This window comes from Epinephelus fuscoguttatus, linkage group LG10 (assembly GCF_011397635.1).
Source record: "Epinephelus fuscoguttatus linkage group LG10, E.fuscoguttatus.final_Chr_v1".
NCBI classification, from domain to species: Eukaryota; Metazoa; Chordata; class Actinopteri; order Perciformes; family Serranidae; genus Epinephelus; species Epinephelus fuscoguttatus.
Window position 1 is genome coordinate 37,399,113 of NC_064761.1, and position 23,470 is coordinate 37,422,582.

The following is a 23,470-nucleotide window of genomic DNA, read 5'->3' on the forward strand; positions in this document are numbered from 1 at the left end:
AGCTCTGTGGATCTGACATGTAGCAGGCAGCGCAGAGGCACCAGGGCCCTCCTCCTTAACTTCACAAATGAGGAAGTTCATAGCCGAGCTAGTAGCAGCTTCCTTTTACAGCTTTCGGAGGCAGAGGATGAACAAGTGAAAGAAAGGACTTAATGGTACGCACCATGAAAAGATGAGAATAGCCAGAGAGAAAAACTGAGTCTACTTTTGGTTTGCTGGAATATATTTTAGGAGCAGATGCAAAACTCTTGAGCTCAGACCCCTGGGTTAGAAACAGGATGCCAAGTTATCAGCCTTGGTTCCATGGTACTATAACTCGATCCAAAGCTGAGGATCTTCTTTCCAAAGCAGCAAGAGATGGAAGCTTCCTTATCCGGGCCAGTGAGTCCATACAGGGAGCGTATGCCCTCTGTGTTCTGTAAGTTGACATCATTTATTTCTAACTATTGCACTGACAGTTTGTTTTGATGCATTTTCATAGAGTGATTCTTTTTCCTTGTTTAAAAAAGCCTTCACATCCTGCAGTATGAGATGTGTATGAACCTAAATATTGAAAGAAAAGCATGACTTGGCTGTTGTACCGACTGATTTTGGCATCATGTTTAAGAAAAAAATCACTAAACATGATTAAAGTCAAATTTCCCCTGCTGCATTTCTATGTATCAGATTGCACATACACACTGCAACACAAGACTAGTTCCCCTTTATTTGCATACTGCGCTACCACAAAGCAACACCCTTTGCCCTCTGCAACTCATATTATTTTTCAAGGGAACCTTCATTTAAAAGTACTGCCTAAACTGTTCTGAGTGCATGATGAACACATTGAATACACCAGCCAGCATGTTTCTTTACCTACATACTGTACATGTTATACCACAGTGACATTTTATTGTTATTACCACAGATACCAGAACTGTGTGTACACATACAGAATCCTGCCAAGTGAGGATAAGAAGCTCTCTGTCCAGGTGGGTCGACAGTTTGACACATGCCATCTTTATTTTGGTTCGAAGTCAGATGTTTTATTATTACGGTTGTCAAATTGTTGGTGTGTTTGCAGCATAAGTGGCCAACAAGGCCAACACACTGCATTGGCCCAAGTTATTTCCATTTGAAGAAACATGCTGCACATACGGAAACGATGCAAAGTCAAAACACACAAACCCCGAAAACAAATGTAACAGAAAAACACTGTGTAGTCAACACAACCTAACAACGTAACCTTTGAGTAACTAATTGATAGTAGGTGTCCACAGGACCCGTCATTTTCATATTTGCAATGCATTCTGGTAGTGCAGTGTGGCATTTTGAGACAGTTCGTTCACTCCACATTTGCATGACGTTAAGGTCAGGCTACTTTATGCAAATCAGGGGTGTCCAGCATGACTCGACGTCTCTGGAAACTGTCAGAAACTTTTAAATTAACCATCTTCAATTGAAAATGAAAACAGATTCAGCAACTGCATGGCTTATGTCTTGCTTCAGATGTTCACAGAAACACATTACAGTGATCTATTTTTGTAATATAAGAGAGAGTTTCCAAATGAGTAGCCATGCTGGTCAGATTTGAAATCCGGGAGCCAACAGACCATGAATAAATTGGCGTGCCCATCAAGAATTAGCTGGGAATGACCCCTCAATCACATCCAAAAATGCTCCTGTGGAGGCTAAATGTAAAAAAAAGAATCCAAACCTTTGTATTTCACTTCTTTACTCCTCTTTTTTTTCCCGCTTCAAACACAAACTCATCTGGTATCTCTCTCTCAGGTCGACAATCAAGCTGGCTTTGTGCTTTTTTGACTTTGCACGGTTAATGTATTTGATAAGATAAGATAATCCTTAATTTGTCCATCAGTGAGGAAATTTGCAAGATTACATCAGCAAAGGGACTGCAAACAGGAAGCATCAGTAGAAAAATAATAAAGTACACAGCAATATATACATACCTATGTAAAATAAACAAAAAAAAAAGTTGACTGATAGAAGTATAGATATTGCACAGTTTAACAATACTGATATTGCACCTGAGTGATTGATCACGAGCAGTAAAGAATAAAAGCAAGCAGTGTGTTTGCTGTTAACATATTTGTTTTGGCTTTCTTTGGCTTTTTTTTTTAATTTGCAGTCAATTCCATTGTTGTATTTGCTTTGGATTTTCATCTGTGTTTTTGAATAGGCATCGTGTCTGAGGCTCCAGCACTTTTCTCCAAACTGAAATGTTTTCGGCCATTGTACCATGTTTGCCCTTGTTACCACTGTAATATAGCACAGTTTTTTCTCTAATATCAAAACTAACTGCTGGTACGCAGCTGTTTTTAATGCAGCTATGACTTAATTTAAAACACGCTGTATATTCATATGTATATTTGTACCAATCGTTTATTGGCTTGTAGCAACACCTTTAACTACATCATTCACTCAGTGAGTTTGCCACTTTTATTAAAATTTAAATAAGTCATAAACGATTGAAAGGATTGTATGAAATTGTCAACAGAAAGTCACGGCCCCAGAGGATGAACTGCAGTTTTTAGGTGACCCTCTACCCTTTCATCAAGCGCCATCATCAGATCAGGCTTTAACTTTGTTCCACATTTTCGTTTAGGACCAAATACTTAAACTAATGCCATTTCCATCAGCCTCAGCTGTGTTTAAATCTAATTCGCAAATATTAGCATGCTAACATTAGCTATCAGTGAAGAACCCGGGGTCATCAGGTGTTTCGGGTCTTAACATCAGACACCCTCACCTGGGCGACCCACGCAGGGATGATCAGGCACCGGCTTGTGTCCAGGTAGCTCACGTCGCCACTCATGGCCCCTCTTAATCCAGAGCCAACGGGAAGCCTAGTTAATTTGAAATGGTAAAAAATATATATACCTGCTTAGCGTCAGCATCGTGACATGGTCATTGACCTTAGCATTTAGCTCAAAGTAGTGAGTGTCAGGCATATTTGTGTTTCCTAGGATACCAAAGGCATGACCTGCTCTACTCTCCCTCTGACTGGCTAGTACTCCTTGCCTTCGTTGGTTGTGTTGATGAAGTTTAGACAAGAGGAATGGGATTGGTTATGATTAGAGTAAGAATGTCAGGGTAATCAGAGGCAGACTGAGCTTTACTGTTGTTCTTGAATCAGTCACATTAAAACAGATCCAAACATTAAGCATTGAATGATGGTGTTTGTACTATGATCTTATTATATTGATGACACTTCAGTAAATACCATGAGAAAAGCTAAACCTCACAATGTGTAAAACTCCCTGTATTATTCAACCTGTTTTCAAACAGCAAGAGCTTTAATGTCACAAATGCCTTCATTAGACTCAAGCAGTGGATCTGTTATCTATTGGCATTAATACTTTTCTAAAATACAGATTCCATGTGTGTGTGTATTTTTTTTTTTTTAGCTGTACTGTTAAATGCCTAATCGTGTTTTTGCATTCAGACTGAAGAGCCAGGGAAGATTAGCAGCTATGTGTCATTGTAGCCGTGTTTTATAAGCGATTAGTGACTGCTAAGGAGTGACTCTATGAGGCATGAGGAAGACTTTTGACTGAGGCAGGAGCTAAGAAAATGACAGTAATGTTTTTGGGAACAATAAAAGCAAAGGGGACTTTAGTCTGCAGATCAGGAGAGGCTTTATTGCCTTGATATCGGTCCATTGTTACCTTTGGTATATAACTAAAACATGCTTACCGTACATTGACCGGGAGGAAGTGAAAGCTGGTGCTTGTGAGTTAATATATGCAGATATTATTGAGTATCGTCAGCATAGAGTTGAAGATAAATAAAGTGTATCATATGGGAAAATGTACATTTACCATAAAAAGGGGCCTGCATTTTTTGTGAAGCTTGATTTTAGAAAATGGACAAGCAAATCGTGAAATGTGCTGAGTACCAGGGCTTGAATTAAGCAAGCAGCTGGCTTCGTATGAAGTACAAGCATGTTAGATTTTTGTTCGCCTAATAATAAATCTGCACTTTCACTTTAAGTCAAATGCAGGTCCTCATGATTTATTCGTGACTTATTGTAAATGTCAGGCAAAACAGGTCTGTTTCCTGCTCACAGGAGGTGCAAGTACAGGCAGAAATATACAGCTGTGTAAGCTGTTTATGCAGACAAGTTTCTGCAGACTTCTGATCGTGCCTCCAGAGGGTATTTAGAAGTAAATATTTGTCATTTGTATCCTCAAACTAATAAATCTCTCCACATGCATGTGCGTGCTATGCAGGCTGGTTTAAAGTATTTGCACTTTATTATTCCAACACAAGCAGGAGCTGAGTACGATGCAGAGTTAAAGTAAGTACAGTGACAACAACAGTTATATTTGAGAGATAGTAGCCAGATCACTTCATTTGTAATGGCTGCAACTCATTTTAAAATTTTAAAATAGGCATGAGATCAGAGCTGCTTTGCCATAAAACAGGTCTAACAATTGTGTTTAAAGCAATATAAAAGCCAAAGATCAGTAAGCTCATGAGAAAAACTAAATAAAGGAACTACAATGTGGAAAAAAAACAGTTAAATCTTTTTGAAACTCTTAAAATGGCCATACACAGCTGCTGAGGGAACTTAGCTGATGATATGAATGCAGCTGTAGTCTGATGGAGGAAGCCACAGACGGTGCAAGTAGACATGTCTGACATCACAGGGGAAGTAAAGCTGAAAGATTATGTCACCTGGTTGGGTAACAAGAAAACAAAGGTCTTCCAGAAAACAACACCACATGACATTTTAGTTCTGCTAAAGGACAATGATGTGTCTGCTGTAATCTGCTCTTCAGGCATCTGAAGGAGTTCCTATCAGGTTCTTCTCCATGCTGCCGGAGCTGGTGGAGGCGTACTACAACCCCAACATGGGTCTGGTCACACATCTGCAGTACCCCGTCCAGAGGGAGGAGGAGGTGGAGGAGGAGCCAGGTCAAACAGCTTCACTTCATATGACTAGTAAAAATGTGCCTGTTAAAGATTTTTTTAAATTCCTAAACAACCTGAACATCTCTGTCCTGCAGAATCCAATAATCTCCCTCCGCAGCTTCCGCCCAGAAACTTCATGGGCAATGATGTGAAAGACAGCGACCCTCAAAGACAGTCTTCTGAACAGGCCTGCAAGTCCTTATCGGACACCTACCTGATGAGACTGCAGTACATGGATTTGTCCACGTATGGTCACATTTGTCAAATTTGCACTGATGCAACACAGTCAGATCATTCATCATGCAAAGTTTTTGATATCAGACTGGCAGTGATGTTCAATGTGATAATTCCTACCATTATGGGCAGCAATATGACACAGTGATGTGCTTGACTGAAGTTAACTGACGTGGGTCATTCTGGTGATATTTATTGCACCAATCTGTGCCTTCTCTGTATCAATATATGGTGTAAATGTAAAAAGTCCTCTGTTACTTTCATCATTTTCCTGGCGGGAACTAATGCACATGTTCTAAATATTGAGGGGAATGTGTCCCCTGCATCGCCCCTGAAATCTACACTCCTGCATTTTGGCATCTCAAAATTGCAACAAATTGCAGCCTTGGCTTGCCATACTTGCTGTATCTCAGATGATAATATTAGAGCCCTGAAATTTGGCATAACATCAATCAAATACAGTATTTTTTGCATTAAATATTAAAATATCCACATTTGTATACTCTGGGGAACTGCCTTGGGCCCCCAAACCACCAATTTTTTACTTTAAAAAAAAAAATATCTAAGGACCAGTTATGAAAATATGACATCTTTATTTGCCCTTCCATCCTCTGGATCAGTTTTACACCATGTTGTCTGTTCCCTTCCCAAATTTCATGGCTCTAGGAGTCATATGTCTGCACATATTGCCCACTCTGGGTTGGGAGTGAGTTACCGCCCCAAGCAGCAAGTTCAGGTATCTCGGGGTCTTGATCACGAGTGAGGGTAAAATGGAGCATGAGATGGAAAGAAGGGTTGGTGCACCATCAGTAGTGATGTGGGTGCTAGACCAGACCATGTTGGTTAAGAGGCAGCTTATTGGTCCATCTACGTTCCGATCCCCAGCTATGGTCATGAGCTTTGGGTAGTAACTGAAAGAATGAGATTGCGGATACAAGCCTCCGAAATGAGTTACTCCATAGGCTGGCTGGGCTCAGCCTGAGACATAGGGTGAGGAGCTCGGAGTAGAACTGCTGCTCTCTTGTGTTGAAAGGGGCCAGCTGAGGTGGTTCAGGCATCTCATCAGGATGCCTGCCTCCTGATCATCTCCCGTTTTCTGGGTGCATCCAACTGGTAGGAGGCTCCAGGGTAGAACAAGCAGCAGCCTCCAGGCCTGAAAAATGAAGCCATAAACTGCAGTTCTTTGATCAACCTCTTGAGGCTGACTCCAGCCAGTCAATCAGTCAGTCAATCCCCATAGACCTCTGTTAAAATGTCCAACTTTACAATGGAAATAAACATGTTTACAGCCTAGTATAAAAAATGGTTTTGGTCCCCATAATTAATTTACCCATTCATGATAACTAAGGGGGGTAAATTGTTATAGAACTCACCCATTTACAGTTTATTAAGGCCTAAAGTTATATATAAAAAAAGGACAGGTCGCTTTGAGTGACAGGTTGCACAGGGCCAGCCTCTCACACAAATATGGTCACTTCTATCTCCAAAAACCAAGGTGGCGATGGCCAAAGTGCTGACCTTGAGTCTTCCGAACAGGATTCCTTAAACCAGTGGGTGATGTCAGGGTAGCTGCATCCTATATTTTCTTGCAGTTTGTGGGGCAGCACCAGAATACGTAGGAGGGATTATGTATCTGGCCTTGGAACGCCTTGGGATCCCCAGGAGGAGCTGGAAAACACTGGGGAGATTGGTGTCTAGAATAACTTGGTCATCCTGCTCCCACGGCAACCCACCCCAAATGGGTGAAAGAAATTGGAAATGGAAAAAAAAACTGAACCCTAAAAATGGCTTCATGTTTAAGATGTTTGTTAAGGGGCAAAAATAATGACATCCACAGGGGAAAAACACCACGCAGTTCTCATGAGTCAGCAAAAAGATTTTACTTAATTTATTTGTAATACATGTACTCATGTATGAGTAATGAGACAACAATTTGCTGCTGTCTTTCATATTTCCAGAATACCAGAGGACCATCAAATGGCTCTCCAAGAATACTTCAGGACCACAATCTGTTCAGATGCTGAACAAGTACAGTACGGTTACCCTCACCTCCCCGGGCTGAAAAAGCTAACGATGGCAATCTGCAAGAATCTAAACAGGTATAGTTACTAGAATATATTCTACAGACCACAGTGTGGAGGGCTGATATAACCATGCTCTGACCTTTTTTGTGAGACAGTGAAATTTCCCGCGTCCTGCCGGTTCTCGAGGTCTTTCACAGAGCGTTGGACCAACAGCTCTCCCCAGGGCTTGGACAATATCCAAAGCAAGTGGGTGGCACCCTTGATCCTTTGCAGCAATATAAACTCACACAAAAAGCCCTTCTCACTGTGTATTATTTCCTTTACTTTCAGATGTCTGGTGATTCAGGTCAGTCTGTATCTAACAGGCTTGAGCAGCTGACAAAGCTGCTCTACGCAATAGAAGATAAGGTAAAGTGACTCATTTTACTGGCTGACTGTGAATAATCTGGGTTATTGACTAACAGTTGAAGTCATTTACAGATGATACAAGTCTTCTCTTTTTCTTTTTCTTCCAGGCAAAAAGCTCTCTGCTTGAGTCTGTTGGATATGAAGGAGGTCACAGGAAATCTCTCATACCCCTCGTTACGTTTGAGGTGCTTCTCTAAATTAGTTGCTGTATTACAACGCAGGAAGATGAAATGATGTAAAATGTCTGGAGGTTTGTTGTTTTATTTGACCTGTTTCCTCTTTCACTTGCAGGTCAAGCAAGAATCTTTGGGTATTTCCACAAAGATGTTCCTGAAAGTGGACGTTGAAAGTGGAAAACTCTTCTTAAAGAAGTCAGTGGATGGCCCTGACGACAAATTCTTTGTTCACAACAAAAGTAAGAAATCAAAAATCCCAACAATTATTGGATAGATTGCCAAGAAATGTTGTTGTTGGTCATTAATGGTCCCCAGAGGATGAATCCTACTTGACTTTTAACATTTTTGGTTACTTTTGGATGGATTGATGTAAAATCTGGTACAGACATTTATAACTTCCTCAGGAAAAGTTGTAATAACTTTGATTATCCCTTAATTTTCAAATCATTTAGCGCCATCATCATGTTCCAACTTATTGTGAGCACTTTGGCATGCTGAGGGTAGCATCGAGTTCAAGGTACCGATGTGCAAAGAGAACTAGATGCCGAGTTTGAGGTGGGGCTCCATTCATTGTCATAAAACCTACTCAGTGGCACATGGAGCCAAAAAAGCGTGTTTTTTTTTTTCAATTTTTTTATTGAAGTTTCAATCCAAATACATAAAACAGATACACAAATAAAAACAAACACAAAACAGACATTATTAAGAAGGGGGCTGAGAGTGTGCCATTTTAGGAGAATCTGACAATGTTTCTCTACCGCACGCCATGTTGACAGTACAAAAGACATAACTGGCCCAAGTTGGCTTTTAGCACTCTTGGTGGGAAGAGCAGAAAAAATAAGGTCTTGTAACCTATGTGGGAGGGCTAAATTTTCTTCAGTTGGTCTCCAAGAGACCTGCACAGATGGATCTAGCCATACAGATACAAGGCGTAATACCAAAAATACACTTTGAAATTTGGAATATTTAAACCCCATCCTTTTTGCTCCTTTGTAATGTAGACAACTTAAGACGTGGTCTTTTACCACCCCACACAAAATTTGAAATGATCTTGCTCAAGTTATCCCAATATTTTTTAGGAGGTGGGAGAGGAATCATGTTAGAAAAAAATGTATTCTTGGGAGAACATCCATTTTGATTATGGATATTCTAGCTGACATTGAAGTAGCTAATTTGGTCCACCTTTCCATATCTTCTTCAACACGTTTAAATACATGTTGAAAGTTTTTGGTGGAGATGGATAATAGAGTGGGATGGATATCAACACCTAAATATTTAAAAGTTTTAACCACTGGAATAAAAGCTGGAAGTGTAGATGAATTAAAAGAAGGATTTAAAGGCATTAGCTGGGACTTAGTCCGGTTGATCTTATAGCCAGATAGGACACTAAACTGAGCAAAAGTTTCCAGAATGTGAGAAATAGAAAATAAAGCGTTTTTGACATACAACAAAATATCATCAGCAAATAAAGATATGTGATGGTGTGTGTTGCAGAAAGTAATAGGTTTAATATATGGATGTTGTCTGATACTCTGAGCCAGAGGTTCAAGTGAAAGAACAAAAAGGAGTGGAGAAAGAGGGCAACCTTGGAGTGAACCTCTACAAATAGGGAATGGAGTGGACAAAATATTGTTAACTATAACTACAGTTGTAGGGTTGGAGTAGAGAACCTTAACCATTTCAATGAGACCCCGCCCAAAACCAAACCTACCAAGGACCTCCCACAGGTACTGCCACTCGAGCCGATCAAAAGCTTTCTCGGCATCAAGGGACAGCACTGCGCAGGAGTCCCCGATATCTTTGGAAAAACGTATCACATGTAGTAAGCTACGTATATTATCTCCTGCTAGGCGGGATTTCACGAAACCAGTCTGGTCCTGATGTACTAGCTTCTTTAAGTGCGGCTCAATTCTTGACGCTAAGACTTTGGCATATGCTTTCACTTCGGCACACAAGATACTCAAGGGCCTATAATTATTGCAGAATAAAGGGTCTTTCTTAGATTTAGGAAGGACAGCAAGCAGAGCCATATTAACATCACTAAGAAAAGAACCGTTTTCAACCGAAGCCAATATCATATCTAACATATATTGTCCAAGATCTTCCCAAAATGTAGCGTAAAATTCTGGAGGAATGCCATCCCATCCAGGTGATTTCCCTCTTTTCATGCTGAGAATAGCATTTTTAAACTCATTTAGAGTAATAGGGGCTTCCAATTGGGTTGCCTCCTCCTGAGTTAAGGAGGGGAGGTTAAGATTTTCCATGAAATCATTACATTTTGAAACATCTGGTGTTAGCTCTGAGTTGTAAAGATTAGAATAAAAGTTGTGGAATTCTGTATTTATTTCTTGCGGATCCGTTAATATTCCATTTGGAGAGCTAACAGATGTTATATTTGAGAATTTTTCATTTTGTTTGATCCTTAGTGAAAGCAAATGGCTGGGCCTGGGTCCATTAAAATAGTAGCTTTAAAACTACTATTTTAAAAGTGTGACCTCACCTCTAAAATTAAATCAAAATAAAATTGCCCATTCCACAGTCCAGTCTAGTTGTGGCTAATGTGATGTGTGTGAGTGTGTGTGTGACTGGATTCAGGAGGTGTTAAACAGTCTTTTTGCCATGGGGATGAAGGCTCTCCTGAAACCACTGCTGCAGCTGCTCCTCTGTCGCTCCAGGAGGCTGTGGAGGGGGTGTCTGCTGTTGTCCGTTATAGCTTTCAGTTTGTTCAGTGTGCTCCTCTCCACAGCAGTTCAAGTGACTTTCCGGTCAGGCCCTGCTGGTGAAGCAAGTCATTTTAATGCTCACAATAATTTATCTACTGATTTACATATGTCTTGTTCACAGTGTAAGTCTATCTGCCATGTTGAGTGTGACGTCCTGTAAATTTGGATGGATTTTGGTTGGCTGTCGGTATTTCTATTGCTCATCAAATCACTCTGAAGATGATCTCAACATTTGCCACTGATGTTGTTACAGTTGTTGTGTGGACTATATCGTGTTCTTGAGTTAGAACGATTTTAAAACGACATAAGCACTGTTATCGATATAGTTCCTGACAGTCCTGTCGTCTCTTTTAGCAACTGCTGTAAACCCTCAATGCGACTCATTTTAATAAAAGTACTTTGATCATTTTTCAGTCCTGCAGTTGGTGAAATCCCAGAAAATGCATGCCAAACTTGTCATTGTGGCCGAGTCGGAGAAAGAGAAGATTTTGCGTAAAGAGTTTGTCTTTGATGACACAAAGGTAACAAACATCTGATCAGCTGGCTTGGTCCCGATTTTTCTGAAAAACTTGTTAGCATTGGTTTTGTCGCCCTCAAACAAACTATTGTCAACATGGTTTGATACAAATATTTGATAAATTCTGATTCTGATTGTCTCACCAGAAAAGGGAGGGCTTTTGCCAACTTCTTCAACAAATGAAGAACAAACACTCTGAGAAGCCGGAGCCTGACATGATCACAGTGTTTGTTGGCACCTGGAACATGGGTAACAATAGTAACTTCTCAGTAAACATCAATTTATGACTCATAATGCACTGTTACAGTGAAATACTTCTCCATAAACCTTTAGGAAATGCCGGCCCTCCCCACAACATCGACTCCTGGTTTCAGTGTAAGGGCCAAGGGAAAACACGAGATGACACCGCGGATCACATCCCGCACGATTTCTATGTCATCGGGACTCAGGAGGATCCTTTGGGTGAAAGGGAGTGGGCCGACACGGTGAAAGGCATCCTGAGGAAAATTACAAACATCAGCTTTAAACAAGTGAGTGACTCAAAATCATAAAGTTACAACTGACTGCAGGTGCCGAGCAGTGACGCATCACATTATCCTCTAACACCCAGGTGGCGATCCACACTCTGTGGAACATTCGCATTGTGGTTTTGGCCAAACCCGAGCATGAAAACAGGATCTCACACGTTTTTTCAGACAGTGTGAAGACGGGGATCGCCAACACTCTGGGTAAGCACTTCCACTTCTCCTCGAGTCATTTAATGACCTGTCATGAAAGTTCACCGAACAATAACACATCACTGTGGTGTGTGTTTTAGGAAACAAGGGAGCCGTGGGAGTGTCCTTTATGTTCAACGGTACATCATTTGGCTTCGTCAACAGTCACCTGACCTCTGGAAGTGAGAAGAAGCTCAGGTGAGCAACAGATTACTCTTTCAGCAAAGCCAGGCTTACATGTATTAACCCTTGTATATGCACTGGTTTCGATGTTACAGTCGCATGTAAACCACCACAGTTGACCCTAGTGTGCCATGACACACACTGCCACCCACTGGCCAGCTGTTGTAAGTGCAACACAAATGTCTCAAAACCAAGATGGCCGATGGAATGCAACCAATGTGCAGCTCAGGAATATCTTGCCAGTCCCTTTATAATAGAAGACCCCTGCAAGAAACATGTAACATCCAAGGAGTAATACAGTTGTTAGAATTTACAAGTATTGATTTACATTCAATTATTCATCTGTCCACTAAACTGGACATCAGTATTTTAACTACAAACTGCAACGTTGTTGGTCTTGAAAATACTTTATCTGTAGTGACTTTCTGGGTTGATTAGACAATTGAAATGATTTTGACCATGTTTTTGTAGAAAATGTTCATTGAAAAAATACACAGTTCAACAGGGGAAGGTGTAGGGGGTGGTCCTGTAGAATCAAGAGCCACGAGATGGATGAGGGAGGGAGGGAAGGAGGGAAGGAGGGAAGGAGGGAAAAGTAGAAAGGGAAGAAAATCCTTGAGGGCTTTCTGTCAAAAGAGGGATCTCTTGGTTAAGGGTTAGGAAAAAAGTCATGGTTTGGGTTAAAATGATCTTTTCTGTCAGAAAGGGCTTTTGGGAGAAGGCCTACATGGAAAACTTCGCTCATGTGCAACTTTTGAATTGCATTAAACAGTATTAGAACCTGTTAAAATATGTGCACACACAAGTTTAACAGCTCATAAAACATAAAAACATAATTTGATAGTTTCACATAAGATATCAATTTTCAAAATTGGTTTCAATTTCTTAACGCAGGCTGTCTACCTGAGTGGACATGTTGAAAAACTCCTTAAAAATGCACGTTAAAACAACAACAGCTTCAAATTCAGATTTTTTTTCATACCTAAGGAGGAATTAAAACATTTATAATTCATGCATTATATACCATTATATATGGATATAACCAAGGGTGTAGTTTCGACCAAAAATTTCACTTTTGAAAATCACATTTTTGTCCCCAACACCTGTACAGTGTCATTTTGATTAACTCCATTATATTTAAGAAACAAAGATAATGAGGTCGTCATGGGTGTTGCAAAGTCAGATAATAATAATAATAATAATAAACTTTATTTATATAGCACCTTTCTTACAATAATTTTGGCTGTATTTGCAGACGCAATCAAAACTACACCAACATCCTGCGATTTCTGAATCTGGGAGATAAGAAGCTCAATCCATTTGACATCACGCATCGGTTCACCCACCTCTTCTGGCTCGGTGATTTGAACTACCGTGTCGAACTCCCTTCTACAGTAAGTTGTTGTTAAATGCAGTTTGTGCTATAGAAACAAGAACAAGCAAATGCAACATACTGTTTGTACTTTGAACCAAATTCATCGAGCTTCTCTTGTTATAAATCAACGTGCAGATTCACAAACATATGATCTGTGTCTGCTTTTATGAAAAGTGTCTTGTCATGACGTTTATCTGGCAGATCCAGCTGTGAGTCAGTGAGCGGTGCATAAAAGAGCGTGCTGGTTGTCAGGTGTCTGAGCTCTCAGCTGCGAACACTTTCAGGCAGGAAAAGTCACCTCTCTGCACTGTTTCCCTTCACAGGAAGCTGAGCACATTGTGACAAAGATCAAACAGCAGCAGTACCAGGAGCTCCTCAGTAAAGACCAGCTCAACATGGAGAGGAAAGATGGAAGGGTCTTCCTGCATTTTGGTGAGAATATTGATGAGTACAGTCACACAGCAACGTGTGTGTGTCCCCTACAGTCTGTGCTGCATGTGATTTTTTCAACCTGTTGCATTCATTTATTGTCAGCGTGCTTAAGAAATAAAAACATGTCTTTTTAATCATAATTTTTCTTGACTGTAGATGAAGAGGAAATCACGTTTGCACCCACGTATCGCTTTGAAAGAGACACCAGAGAGAAGTATGCCTACACAAAGGCCAAGGCCACAGGGGTACGTTTATATTTAGTCAGATGTCTTTCCCCTGTTGGGCTCCTGTGGGGCCCCACAGTGCAGAAACACAACTCTCAGTTGACACAGAACATGGGTTTTGCTTTAAGCGATGCAGGTCAAAAAGTCCAAGAAGATGTGCTGTGGCTCATAGAAAATGTACAATACAACCCATCTACAGAGACCAAGAGCCTCGTGAATGTTGATGTCTGTATTGATCCATACCAGCAAGAATGTTTGATCATGTTTCTATCAGAAATTACATGACCTACATAAATAACCTCCCCCCTGATTTTAATGCTTAAATTGCTATTAAAATCCTGTCTGTTGCTTTCAGTATTCATGTATGACTTTAACTCCACAGACAAAATACAATTTGCCCTCATGGTGTGATCGTGTCCTGCGGAAGTCATACCCTCTGGTTCATGTCGTCTGCCAAGCGTACGGTGAGTAATTCAAAATGAGCTCTTATAGTAGTGGTTTCTTTTACAAGGCCGGATAATGTCTGAATTAGGGAGGGGATTATGTTTTCAGTTTCAGTTCAGTTTATTTGTTTGTCAGCAGGATTATGGGAAAAGTGCTGAACTGATTTTCATGAAACTTATTGGAAGGGTGGAGCAAATCATTTTTCATTTTTGTTAACATTGTGAGATAAGACAAAATGTCAAATAAAATTTCCCCAAACATGGTTTCTGTCATTTTAGGTAGTTCTTATCACGCTGATGTATGTTCAAGTGTTCATTTTCTCAGATTAGTTTGGTTATGATGTGTTATTTGATGGTATAAACACAGTCTGACCACCTGGGCTTTTATTTTGGTACTTTCGTTAACCAGCAGTGTGCATTTGTATATTAGCTAAATATTTAGTCTCACCAAGCACATTCAGATTTAACATTTAATATTTAGATTTAGATTTAACATTAAGATTTAACATTTAGATTTAGATTCAACATTTACATTTAACATTTAGATTTAACATTTAATATTTAGATTTAGATTCAACATTTAGATTTAACATTTAGATTTAGATTTAACATTAAGATTTAACATTTAGATTTACATTTAGATTTAACATTTAACATTTAGATTTAACATTAAGGTTTAACATTTAACATTTAGGTTTAACATTCAACATTTAGATTTAACATTTAGGTTTAACATTCAACATTTAAATTTAGATTTAACATTTAGGTTTAACATTTAATATTTAGATTTAACTGTGACATTATATTTCAAATACTGCTGTATATGTGGTAAAAAAATGACTTTAAAAAATTCACACCACTTTTTTAAAAGTTGTTTGAAGCTAAATATGGCAAAATGTTGCTGTTAATTTCAGTGCAAGCCACTTTACAAACGGCACCCCATACATTCGGCCTTGGTGAAGGTCTGCGCTCTCCAAATGCCCTTTTAGTTTCCTTTGGTTCCCCAGGAAGGCCAGATATACACTTGCTTTTTAAGTGTTTGCACGGACAGGCGCCATTGTAGCTACTCATGTTACTGGAGGATTCCACTTGAGGGCACACCACAGAACTCAGAACAATGAACAGATTCATTCAGCCGAACATTACATCTTGCAGGGTGCACCAATGACATCATGACGAGTGACCACTCACCATTATTCGCTTCATTTGAAGTTGGAGTCGCCTCACAATTTGTCTCCAAGCAAGGTATGATCACCATCTACGGCTCACTGCAGATGACTTCATGTTATACACTCTAAAATAGGATTATGTCTTTTTTTTTTTTAATTTTCAGATCCAAGCAGTGCACCTCAGGGTGGGATACAGATCATGAACTGTGTGGCCACCTTGTTGACAAAATCGAAGACCAAGTTCTTCATTGAATTCCATTCCAGCTGCTTGGAGAGTACGTTTTGTCTGTGCGATGTATCACATTGGATTCTGCTTTAAAATATACTTAGATGATCAAAACAAATATTTCTCCAAATGTTACAGAAACAGTGAAGACTTCAGAGGGAGACAACAGGGAGCACTCAGATGGGTCAATAAAAGTTTGGTTTGGCAACCAAGTTGAGGTAAAGTTAGGACGGAGTTTTCAATATGGAGGATGACTCGTTCTGAGACGCAGTTGTCATTCGTTCTATTTCCTGTCTTTGCAGCTCACCCCGATCATCTCTGACCCCGAGTACCTTCTGGATCAGCACATCCTCATCTGTGTGAAGGCGACGGACTGCGACGAGTCGTATGGTAACAAACTTACACACAGTTTGTTATGCGGATGTATTTAGCTGAACAGTGCTGACAGTTTGCTGGTGTCTTCTTCCTAAAGGGGAGGGTTGTGTTGCGCTGCGAGCTGCACAGTTCTGCTACACAGAGTTTCAGATCTCGTTGACTCACCACGGAGAGAAGACAGGCACTTTGACAGGTGGCATCCAGTTACACACGTCTGAGGGCAAACCCACAGAGAAGTTATACGGTGAGTCTGGAGATAAACTCGGGACCTCAAAGGAATAAATCCCCTCCAAATGACACATATATATATATATATATATATATATATATATACATATGAAAATAGATACGTCCGTTGTAAACATCATTGCCCTTCTACTTCCATGTTGGCATAGATACAGCCAGTAGATGGCACTAGAGGGCAGAGTCACAAGTTTCACACAACAACAAACAAGGCGACAGTAGAGGTCATAATGTACCTTTTCTTTTAGAACTTAATTTTTATTTAGTTTTCATCAACAAAAACACAGTGTATACATTTCTTTTTTTTCCCAGATGTAACATTTGTACATTTATACATGTAATCAAAAATGACCTAATTTAAAGAAAACAGCGCAGACATCCACTCTGATGTCTTAACCCATTGGTTAGCAAAAGCAAAATTAAAAAAAAGGAATGAAAAATAATAGTAATAACTGTCCACTCCACATTATAATCACACAGATAAAGTACAGGTGCAAAATTTGTTCTACAGACATTGACATATTATGTATATAATGTATTATGTGCATGGGGGGGAATATAAAAGCAAAAGTTTGGCAGAGCCCTACTGGATGATAAACATCATTGTATTAATAAAGCCATGACAGAATTTTTGTGAAGCCTTATAAGTTCCGTTTGGCCATTTATTAAAATGTCTTAAATGTCTTAAAATGTTGTATCTCGCTTGAACTACACTGCCTCCACGATTTCTGGTGGTACTGCTCACATCCGTATCAGTAAGCTTTCAGAAAACATGCACAAAAACGGGTGAAAAGAAAGCAGAGAACAGATGTTGAGCATAAATGAACCCCTCGCTCACCCTGTGTTACATTGAGTTCAATTTAAAAAAAAAGTTGTTTTTCTGCCATGCCTCCACGCTGAATGAAGAATCCAAAACCTGAGACAATTCTTGATGAACTTAAGTCATAGGGGTCTGCATTTAACAACAGCAAAACTATATCAAAACATCCATTTACAAACTTTCCCACGGCTTGTGCAGTATATTCCAAGTGTCTTTTATTTCATTTTATTTTCTCCGCTCATGTCCATACACAGCAACCAAAGTCACGATAAAAACATTTCTAATACACTTTCGATGACCGAACAGGAGCAGGGAGAAGAAAATTATTTTACCAGCCCCTCTCTCAAAACTTAAATAATCAGGAGAAACAGATGGTCTGTCAGTTACAGTTAATACCAATACCTACAGTTACACACAGTGTCCCCTTCAACAAGGGAACAACCTCTACACGACAACTCCATACCGTCCAATTGTTCTTTATACATTTTCTTAAACTGAAAATTATTTACACAACTTTAAATCATTTTGTAAAGAATTCCACAGTTTAATGCCCATGACTGAAATACATGGCTGTTGTAATGTAGTCCGTGCAAACTGGTGCTTAAAGTGAATTTTTTTTCTATGCTCATCATACTCGGAAATAACAACTTTTGTAGATGTTCTGGTAACACTGCATTTTGCTCTAAACATAACTAACAGTGTCTGTAAATCAACTAAGTCTTTAGGTCTCAATAGTCCTGACTTGATAAACAGTCTGTTGGTGTGTTCTCTTGGATCTACTTTATGAATAACTCTTACTGCTCTTCTCTTTAACATCACCAGTGGCTTCATGTATGTGTTGCCCCACACCTCCACGCAGGAAGAATTATCCAGTAATATGCTCAGTGGTTTCCAAACAGGCAGCCCTCTCTGACGGGGAAATTAACAAAAAGTGGAATTTGTCTATGTTCTCTTCAAAGCCAGACTCCATTGATAAAAACATTAATTTTACCTCGCTGCACACAGGAGCTTTAGTGAATCCAAACTAAACTAAACTAAACTAAACCTTTAAAACACCAAAGCCACATAAAAACAGAAACAACCTGACTGAAGGAGGCAGTGGCAAACCAGCAGCTTCTGTGATGAGTGAGGTAAAGTCAATGTTTTTGTCAATGGAGTTTGGCTTTAAAGAGAACATTGATAAGGTTTAAATGCTCTCTATTTCAGTTGATGTAGCATCAAGTCCTCTTTTTCTCTGCTTTCAGATTTCATCAAAGTTGAAAGGGATGACACTGTCACCTCAAAAGGCAAAGGCGGTGACCCGACCAAGTAAGACTTTTCTTTTTTCCACTTCACTTTCGCTTTCACTGACTTCAAAAAATATCTCAAACATGACACCCGGGTGTGATATTTCCTGTCTTCTGGTTGACAGGGGCTCCATGACCCAAGCGCATGATATTTCTAACCCCAGTTACATGGGCGTATCCTTCAGAAGTGGCAATGTGATAGATAAAGGTTGGAGTTACAGCATGCCACCTAAAAATCTTCCACTCGCCGGACAAGGTTGTAAAGACATCAAGAAGGGTGGCTATGATGTGGGCACACGCAGTCCCACAGGAAAACCCTTAAATCCTACGTAAGGAAAAACATCTCACATTAATAGCTGATATGACTGAACAGAATGTGAAGCTGAATGTAATCTCCTGTTTCCTAGGAGTGAGGATGAAAAGGTGTCAGAGATGTTCGACAATCCATTATACGGTTCAATGGGAAAATCACGGGGCAAGGACCAAGAGCACCAGCAGAAGGACCACCTCACACCAGCAGACGGAGACCCTGATCGCCCCCCGCTGCCCACCCCACGCAACCGCTCCTTCACCTGCTCTGAGACCAAACCTCAGCCTACAGCCCCCATCACTTTGCTTCCCTTGCCGCACAAGAAACCAGTGGTGCCTTCACGTTCTGAAGGGGGCGCCCCACACAACCGGCCTCCTTTGCCTTGCAAGGCTCGGCCGGGCGTGCCGGAGCCCCAGAACCCCAGAGACTACAGAGACAGCTCCGAACTCCCCTGCAAACTCAGACTGCCAGCGAGACCTGGCCAGCCACTGCCTCACAAAGACAGTAAGGAGAACTCTGACTCATTAGTCTCATGCCTGTTTCAGACTGCATAAAATTTCTGTCTGTTATGATGGTCGCTGTGTCAGATTTTAGAGTCATAACATTTTGCCATGACTCGGCCAAGAGACGTGACAGAATACACGTTGGTCCAAATCAAGTCTAAGCTTTCCGTCTTTCATGATGCAATGACATTGACAGAAGTTCTGTCAAGGTCCAAACACACCAAACCGACATCAAAGAACTAGTGGCGCCAAAGCCGACAGTTGCATCCCCTCACGTTGCCTGTTTCTCAGCCAAAAAGTTGCACTTGAACAAACTGCCAAAAAGAAAGCCAAGGGCCAACTTGCATGTACATTCTGCGCCTAACTTTCCATACCAGCAGGCAGAGGTAGTGTGTATTCTTCTTTCAAAAAGGGAAATCAGAAGACAAACAGGACGGATTCAAGATGCTAGTTAGCTAGTTAGCTAGTTATCACCTTAAAAGCACAACCCTATGCTGAAAGAACGTTTCTCTTCTTGTGCGCTGAACTAAACTACCAGTCAGAGAGATTTAATTTACCGATAGGCTTTGCCAGGTCAGACGCCTAAATAAAAGCCGACAAGTGCCAACTATGGTGCAGGACACACTGTAAAAACTAGGACGACAGACACTCGTCAACAACCTGCTGACATTGACCGACAGCTGTCTGTCGGCCCAGTGTGTCAGGGTCCTTGGACTTTCTCGTTGTCTGTGATTTTGATTGACAGAGTTGTACACATTTGTCAAGTCTGTCTACCTGTCATTTTAATTCTGATTTTAGAATGATAATAAGACATTTAATAGCATTTCATAGTCATTTATTTTTTTAATTATCAGGCATTCATAGCGCAGTTGCTGAGTCCAAGACAAATTTCCCTTTGTGGGACAATAAAGTATATCGTATTGTATCCTATCGTATCAACGCCATCACAGTTATTGGTCTTGTTAAAGAATCTTCAGACACTCAGCTGCCGTTACATTTTGCAGCGGTATGATGTGATATCGCCAAACAACGTGATGGGTAAAGGCAGTGAGACAACGTGGTCATGCCTGTGTGATCAAAGACTAGGCTGTAGCTAATCAATGTGAACACGCCAACAACTGGACAGGGGTGTGAATTACTTAAAGTGACAGTAAATCGTCCTCAGTGATGGTCAGTCAGTCAGTGACAGAAAATATTTGGATAAAGCGACCTCTGGTCATCGGAAACAAACAGTAGCGGTGTTTACGATCCTGGCTGTCTTGTGTTCGGAAAAGCCTCACAGCTATTTACCTTTACCGTTCACATCGTTCCTCTAACAAATATATTATCTAACAAATATAAAACATATGATGATGTAAACTCTTTGTCTTCCCTTAGTGCATCCTGAAGTTCCCAAGATGGGCCGTTCTGTGAAGTGAGACCGGGCTGCACCACAACTGTACAGCTTCCTGCTCTGCATCTTTAGAAACTTTAAATACAGTAAAAGCCTCAGCCGATCACTCCCCTGCAATATGTATGACTTATGACAGACTGTTCATTTGTAACAAAGGAAGAGTTCTACATTTTGGTGAATATGCCTGTGCACTTGCTCACTGAGAGTGAAAGGTGAAGTGCGACACCACTTTCACGTCTGTATGCGAAATATGACGCTACAGCCAGTTAGCTTAGCTTAGCTAGCCTGGCTCTGTGCAAAGGGAACAAAAATCTGGCAACCAGCACCCCTAAAACTCATTTATTAACATGTTTATCACATTTGTCTTAATGCTAAACTAAGCTAACGTCTCCTGGTTGTAGTCCTACATTAAAGGGCCAGTGTGTAATATTTGGCATGGTTTATTGTCAATCTGAATCTGAATCTGAATATTCTACCCATTAATATGTTTATACAAGTGTATGATCGCTATAAAATAAAACTGATTTGGTTTTCGTAGCCTTATAATTATGCTTATATATATATATATATATATATATATATATATATATATATATATAGCAAGGGCCTTGCTTTAGTGAGGTCGCCATCTTGCGCCGCCATGTATGTACGGCAGACCTGGTGGACAATCCAGCCAGCCAGAGAACGCGTTTCGCGTGTATAAATGAACCAACGAAGACAGCGGGAGGAAGAAGGAGGAGGAAACAGCAGAGTGTTAGTAGTTCGTCGATGGAGAGTAGTGAAAAGTTTTTTTAGTTATAAAGTTTGCGAATGGACCACACTTACCACGCAACAGGAGACAATGAACCCGAACCGTCATCTGCGAGGAAAAGAAGACGCAACTTCACTCCTTGTGATGCACTCTCTGCGGCACTTTTCCTCCTGATGATATATCTCCCCAACAATGGTAGCAGTAGCACCGAATCCCATTCTGTGCATTCAGCCTCTCTTCTCGCCCGCTCAGCATCAAACACATGGAGTTCCTCATCTGTATGCTCCGGCTCAAACAGGTATGGCTCTGGGTCTGTGTCCGCTACAAGAAACTCTTCAAAATCGCGTTCAGAGTTGTCCATTGCAGCTACTATAGTCCGGAGATATTGCTAGGCTAAATAAACAGCTGAGCTCTGTTTACCGGCTACGCTGTCAGTCAGTGTGCGGGCTGGAGATTGAGCAGAGAGGGGAGAGGGCTCCCCACTCGGTATGGTAAACGAGTATGTGTGTAAAGTTATGAAGTGTGTCTGTCATGCTAGAAGAGTCAGAGTTTGGGACGGAGTGGAGTGTTACTGGAGTTTCTGGAGTGCTCAAATAAACGGGCCTTTTTCCCGAACTCTCCTCTGGTCTCCTGCGCGTGAGGGATTCATTACAATATCGCAACATGGTTTAGATTTCTAAATAAACATTCACCTCGCTAGATAGACCTACTCCTGAAAAAGTCGTGCGCAAGGCTTTTTGTCCCTACGAGGCCAACGTCATTTACCCGACGGGAGGGGTGAGCGAGTGAGCCCTGCAATCTAGAATTTGACCACTGATGTCACTGTTTTCAACCCATTTTACACACTGGCCTTTTAAAAGTACCAACACGAGCATGGCATCAATCATATCTACTTCAAAGCAAAAAGGTGCACTTTCCAAAATGTCAAACTCTTCCTTTAAGGTGATAAAAACATTAGCAACACATTTTCAGACTACCGCTAAGCTCGCATTAAAAGGAAGGTTTGAAGTTAAACTCTGCTTATAAATAACTCTGTTACATTTCACGTAGAGTTTCACACTATACATACAGAAGCTGATGAATGTTTACCGCACAGTATTATGTTGCACAGACGGTAACATGTTTGCCATGAAGAGATGTACAATAAATGCTCAAATAAATTCAAATATCAGCATAATGTGGGATCTTTATCACAACCTGAAGTCACGATTACTGTCTGTGAAAGTGTAAATAAAGTGAAAACAGACAACTTTTCCCCCTCTCGCATGTCCTAGTGGTGTAACTGTTGGTGTCCTGTAGGCTGAAGAAATCTTCAGAGGACACACATTTCACATTACTCAGAGGTAGAGCGGGTCGTCCACTAATCATACGATGGGTGGCTCCTCCAGTCTGCACTTTGAAGTATCCTTGGGCAACATACTGAGCCCCCTATTGCTCCCAATGGCTGTTCAATTAGTGTGTGAGTGTGTGTGAATGATTATTGAGTAGCAAGTGGCCCCATGTATGACAGCCTCAGCCACCAGTGTGTGAATGTGTGAATGGGTGGATGTGTCATGTAGTGTAAAAGTGCTGTTAGTGATCAGAAGACGAGAAAAGTGTTAAACAAGCGCAGTCCATTTATCATTTACAGTAGCTGCAGATACATTAATACTCTTTGGTAACTGGGATAGCGCCCAGGAATAACAAAAGTGCTATCCTCTTCCTGTTTTGGTGACGCAAAATGTTGATGCACTTGTGTCGTAAATCAAGTGTCATTTTCCCGCGAGTTCGTACCCAGTGGCAGACAGAGTGCAGAGTGAAAGCGAGGCTTATAGGGACGCCATCTAAACACAGATAGTGTCATTATTTTTTTGTCATTTCACTGTGCAATCAACATTTATTTCTTTATTTTGGCTTTTTATTTGCCTTTATTAGATAGGACAGATTTAGCGTGAAAGTGGGAGAGATGTGGGGATGACATGTAGCAAAGGCACCGCTGCCACATGGACACAGCCTTTGTACATGGGGCACATGCTCTACCAG

General features: G+C 40.7%; 1 protein-coding gene across 1 annotated transcript; it reads left to right on the top strand.

The window, feature by feature from the left end:
• The first annotated feature begins 58 nt into the window (after positions 1-58).
• inpp5d (inositol polyphosphate-5-phosphatase D) lies at positions 59-22,614 on the top strand. The gene is made up of 27 exons (XM_049587010.1): positions 59-418; positions 908-971; positions 4,785-4,920; positions 5,013-5,163; positions 7,110-7,250; positions 7,331-7,421; positions 7,506-7,583; positions 7,691-7,768; positions 7,875-7,998; positions 10,897-11,003; positions 11,146-11,248; positions 11,333-11,529; positions 11,610-11,727; positions 11,817-11,913; positions 13,154-13,292; positions 13,597-13,705; positions 13,862-13,950; positions 14,312-14,393; positions 15,528-15,617; positions 15,706-15,816; positions 15,906-15,985; positions 16,070-16,157; positions 16,240-16,386; positions 18,450-18,513; positions 18,617-18,820; positions 18,899-19,305; positions 20,682-22,614. The coding sequence occupies exons 1-27, from the start codon at positions 279-281 to the stop codon at positions 20,720-20,722; spliced, it is 3,276 nt and encodes a 1,091-aa protein (XP_049442967.1). The 5' UTR covers positions 59-278; the 3' UTR covers positions 20,723-22,614.
• Positions 22,615-23,470: the final 856 nt, after the last annotated feature.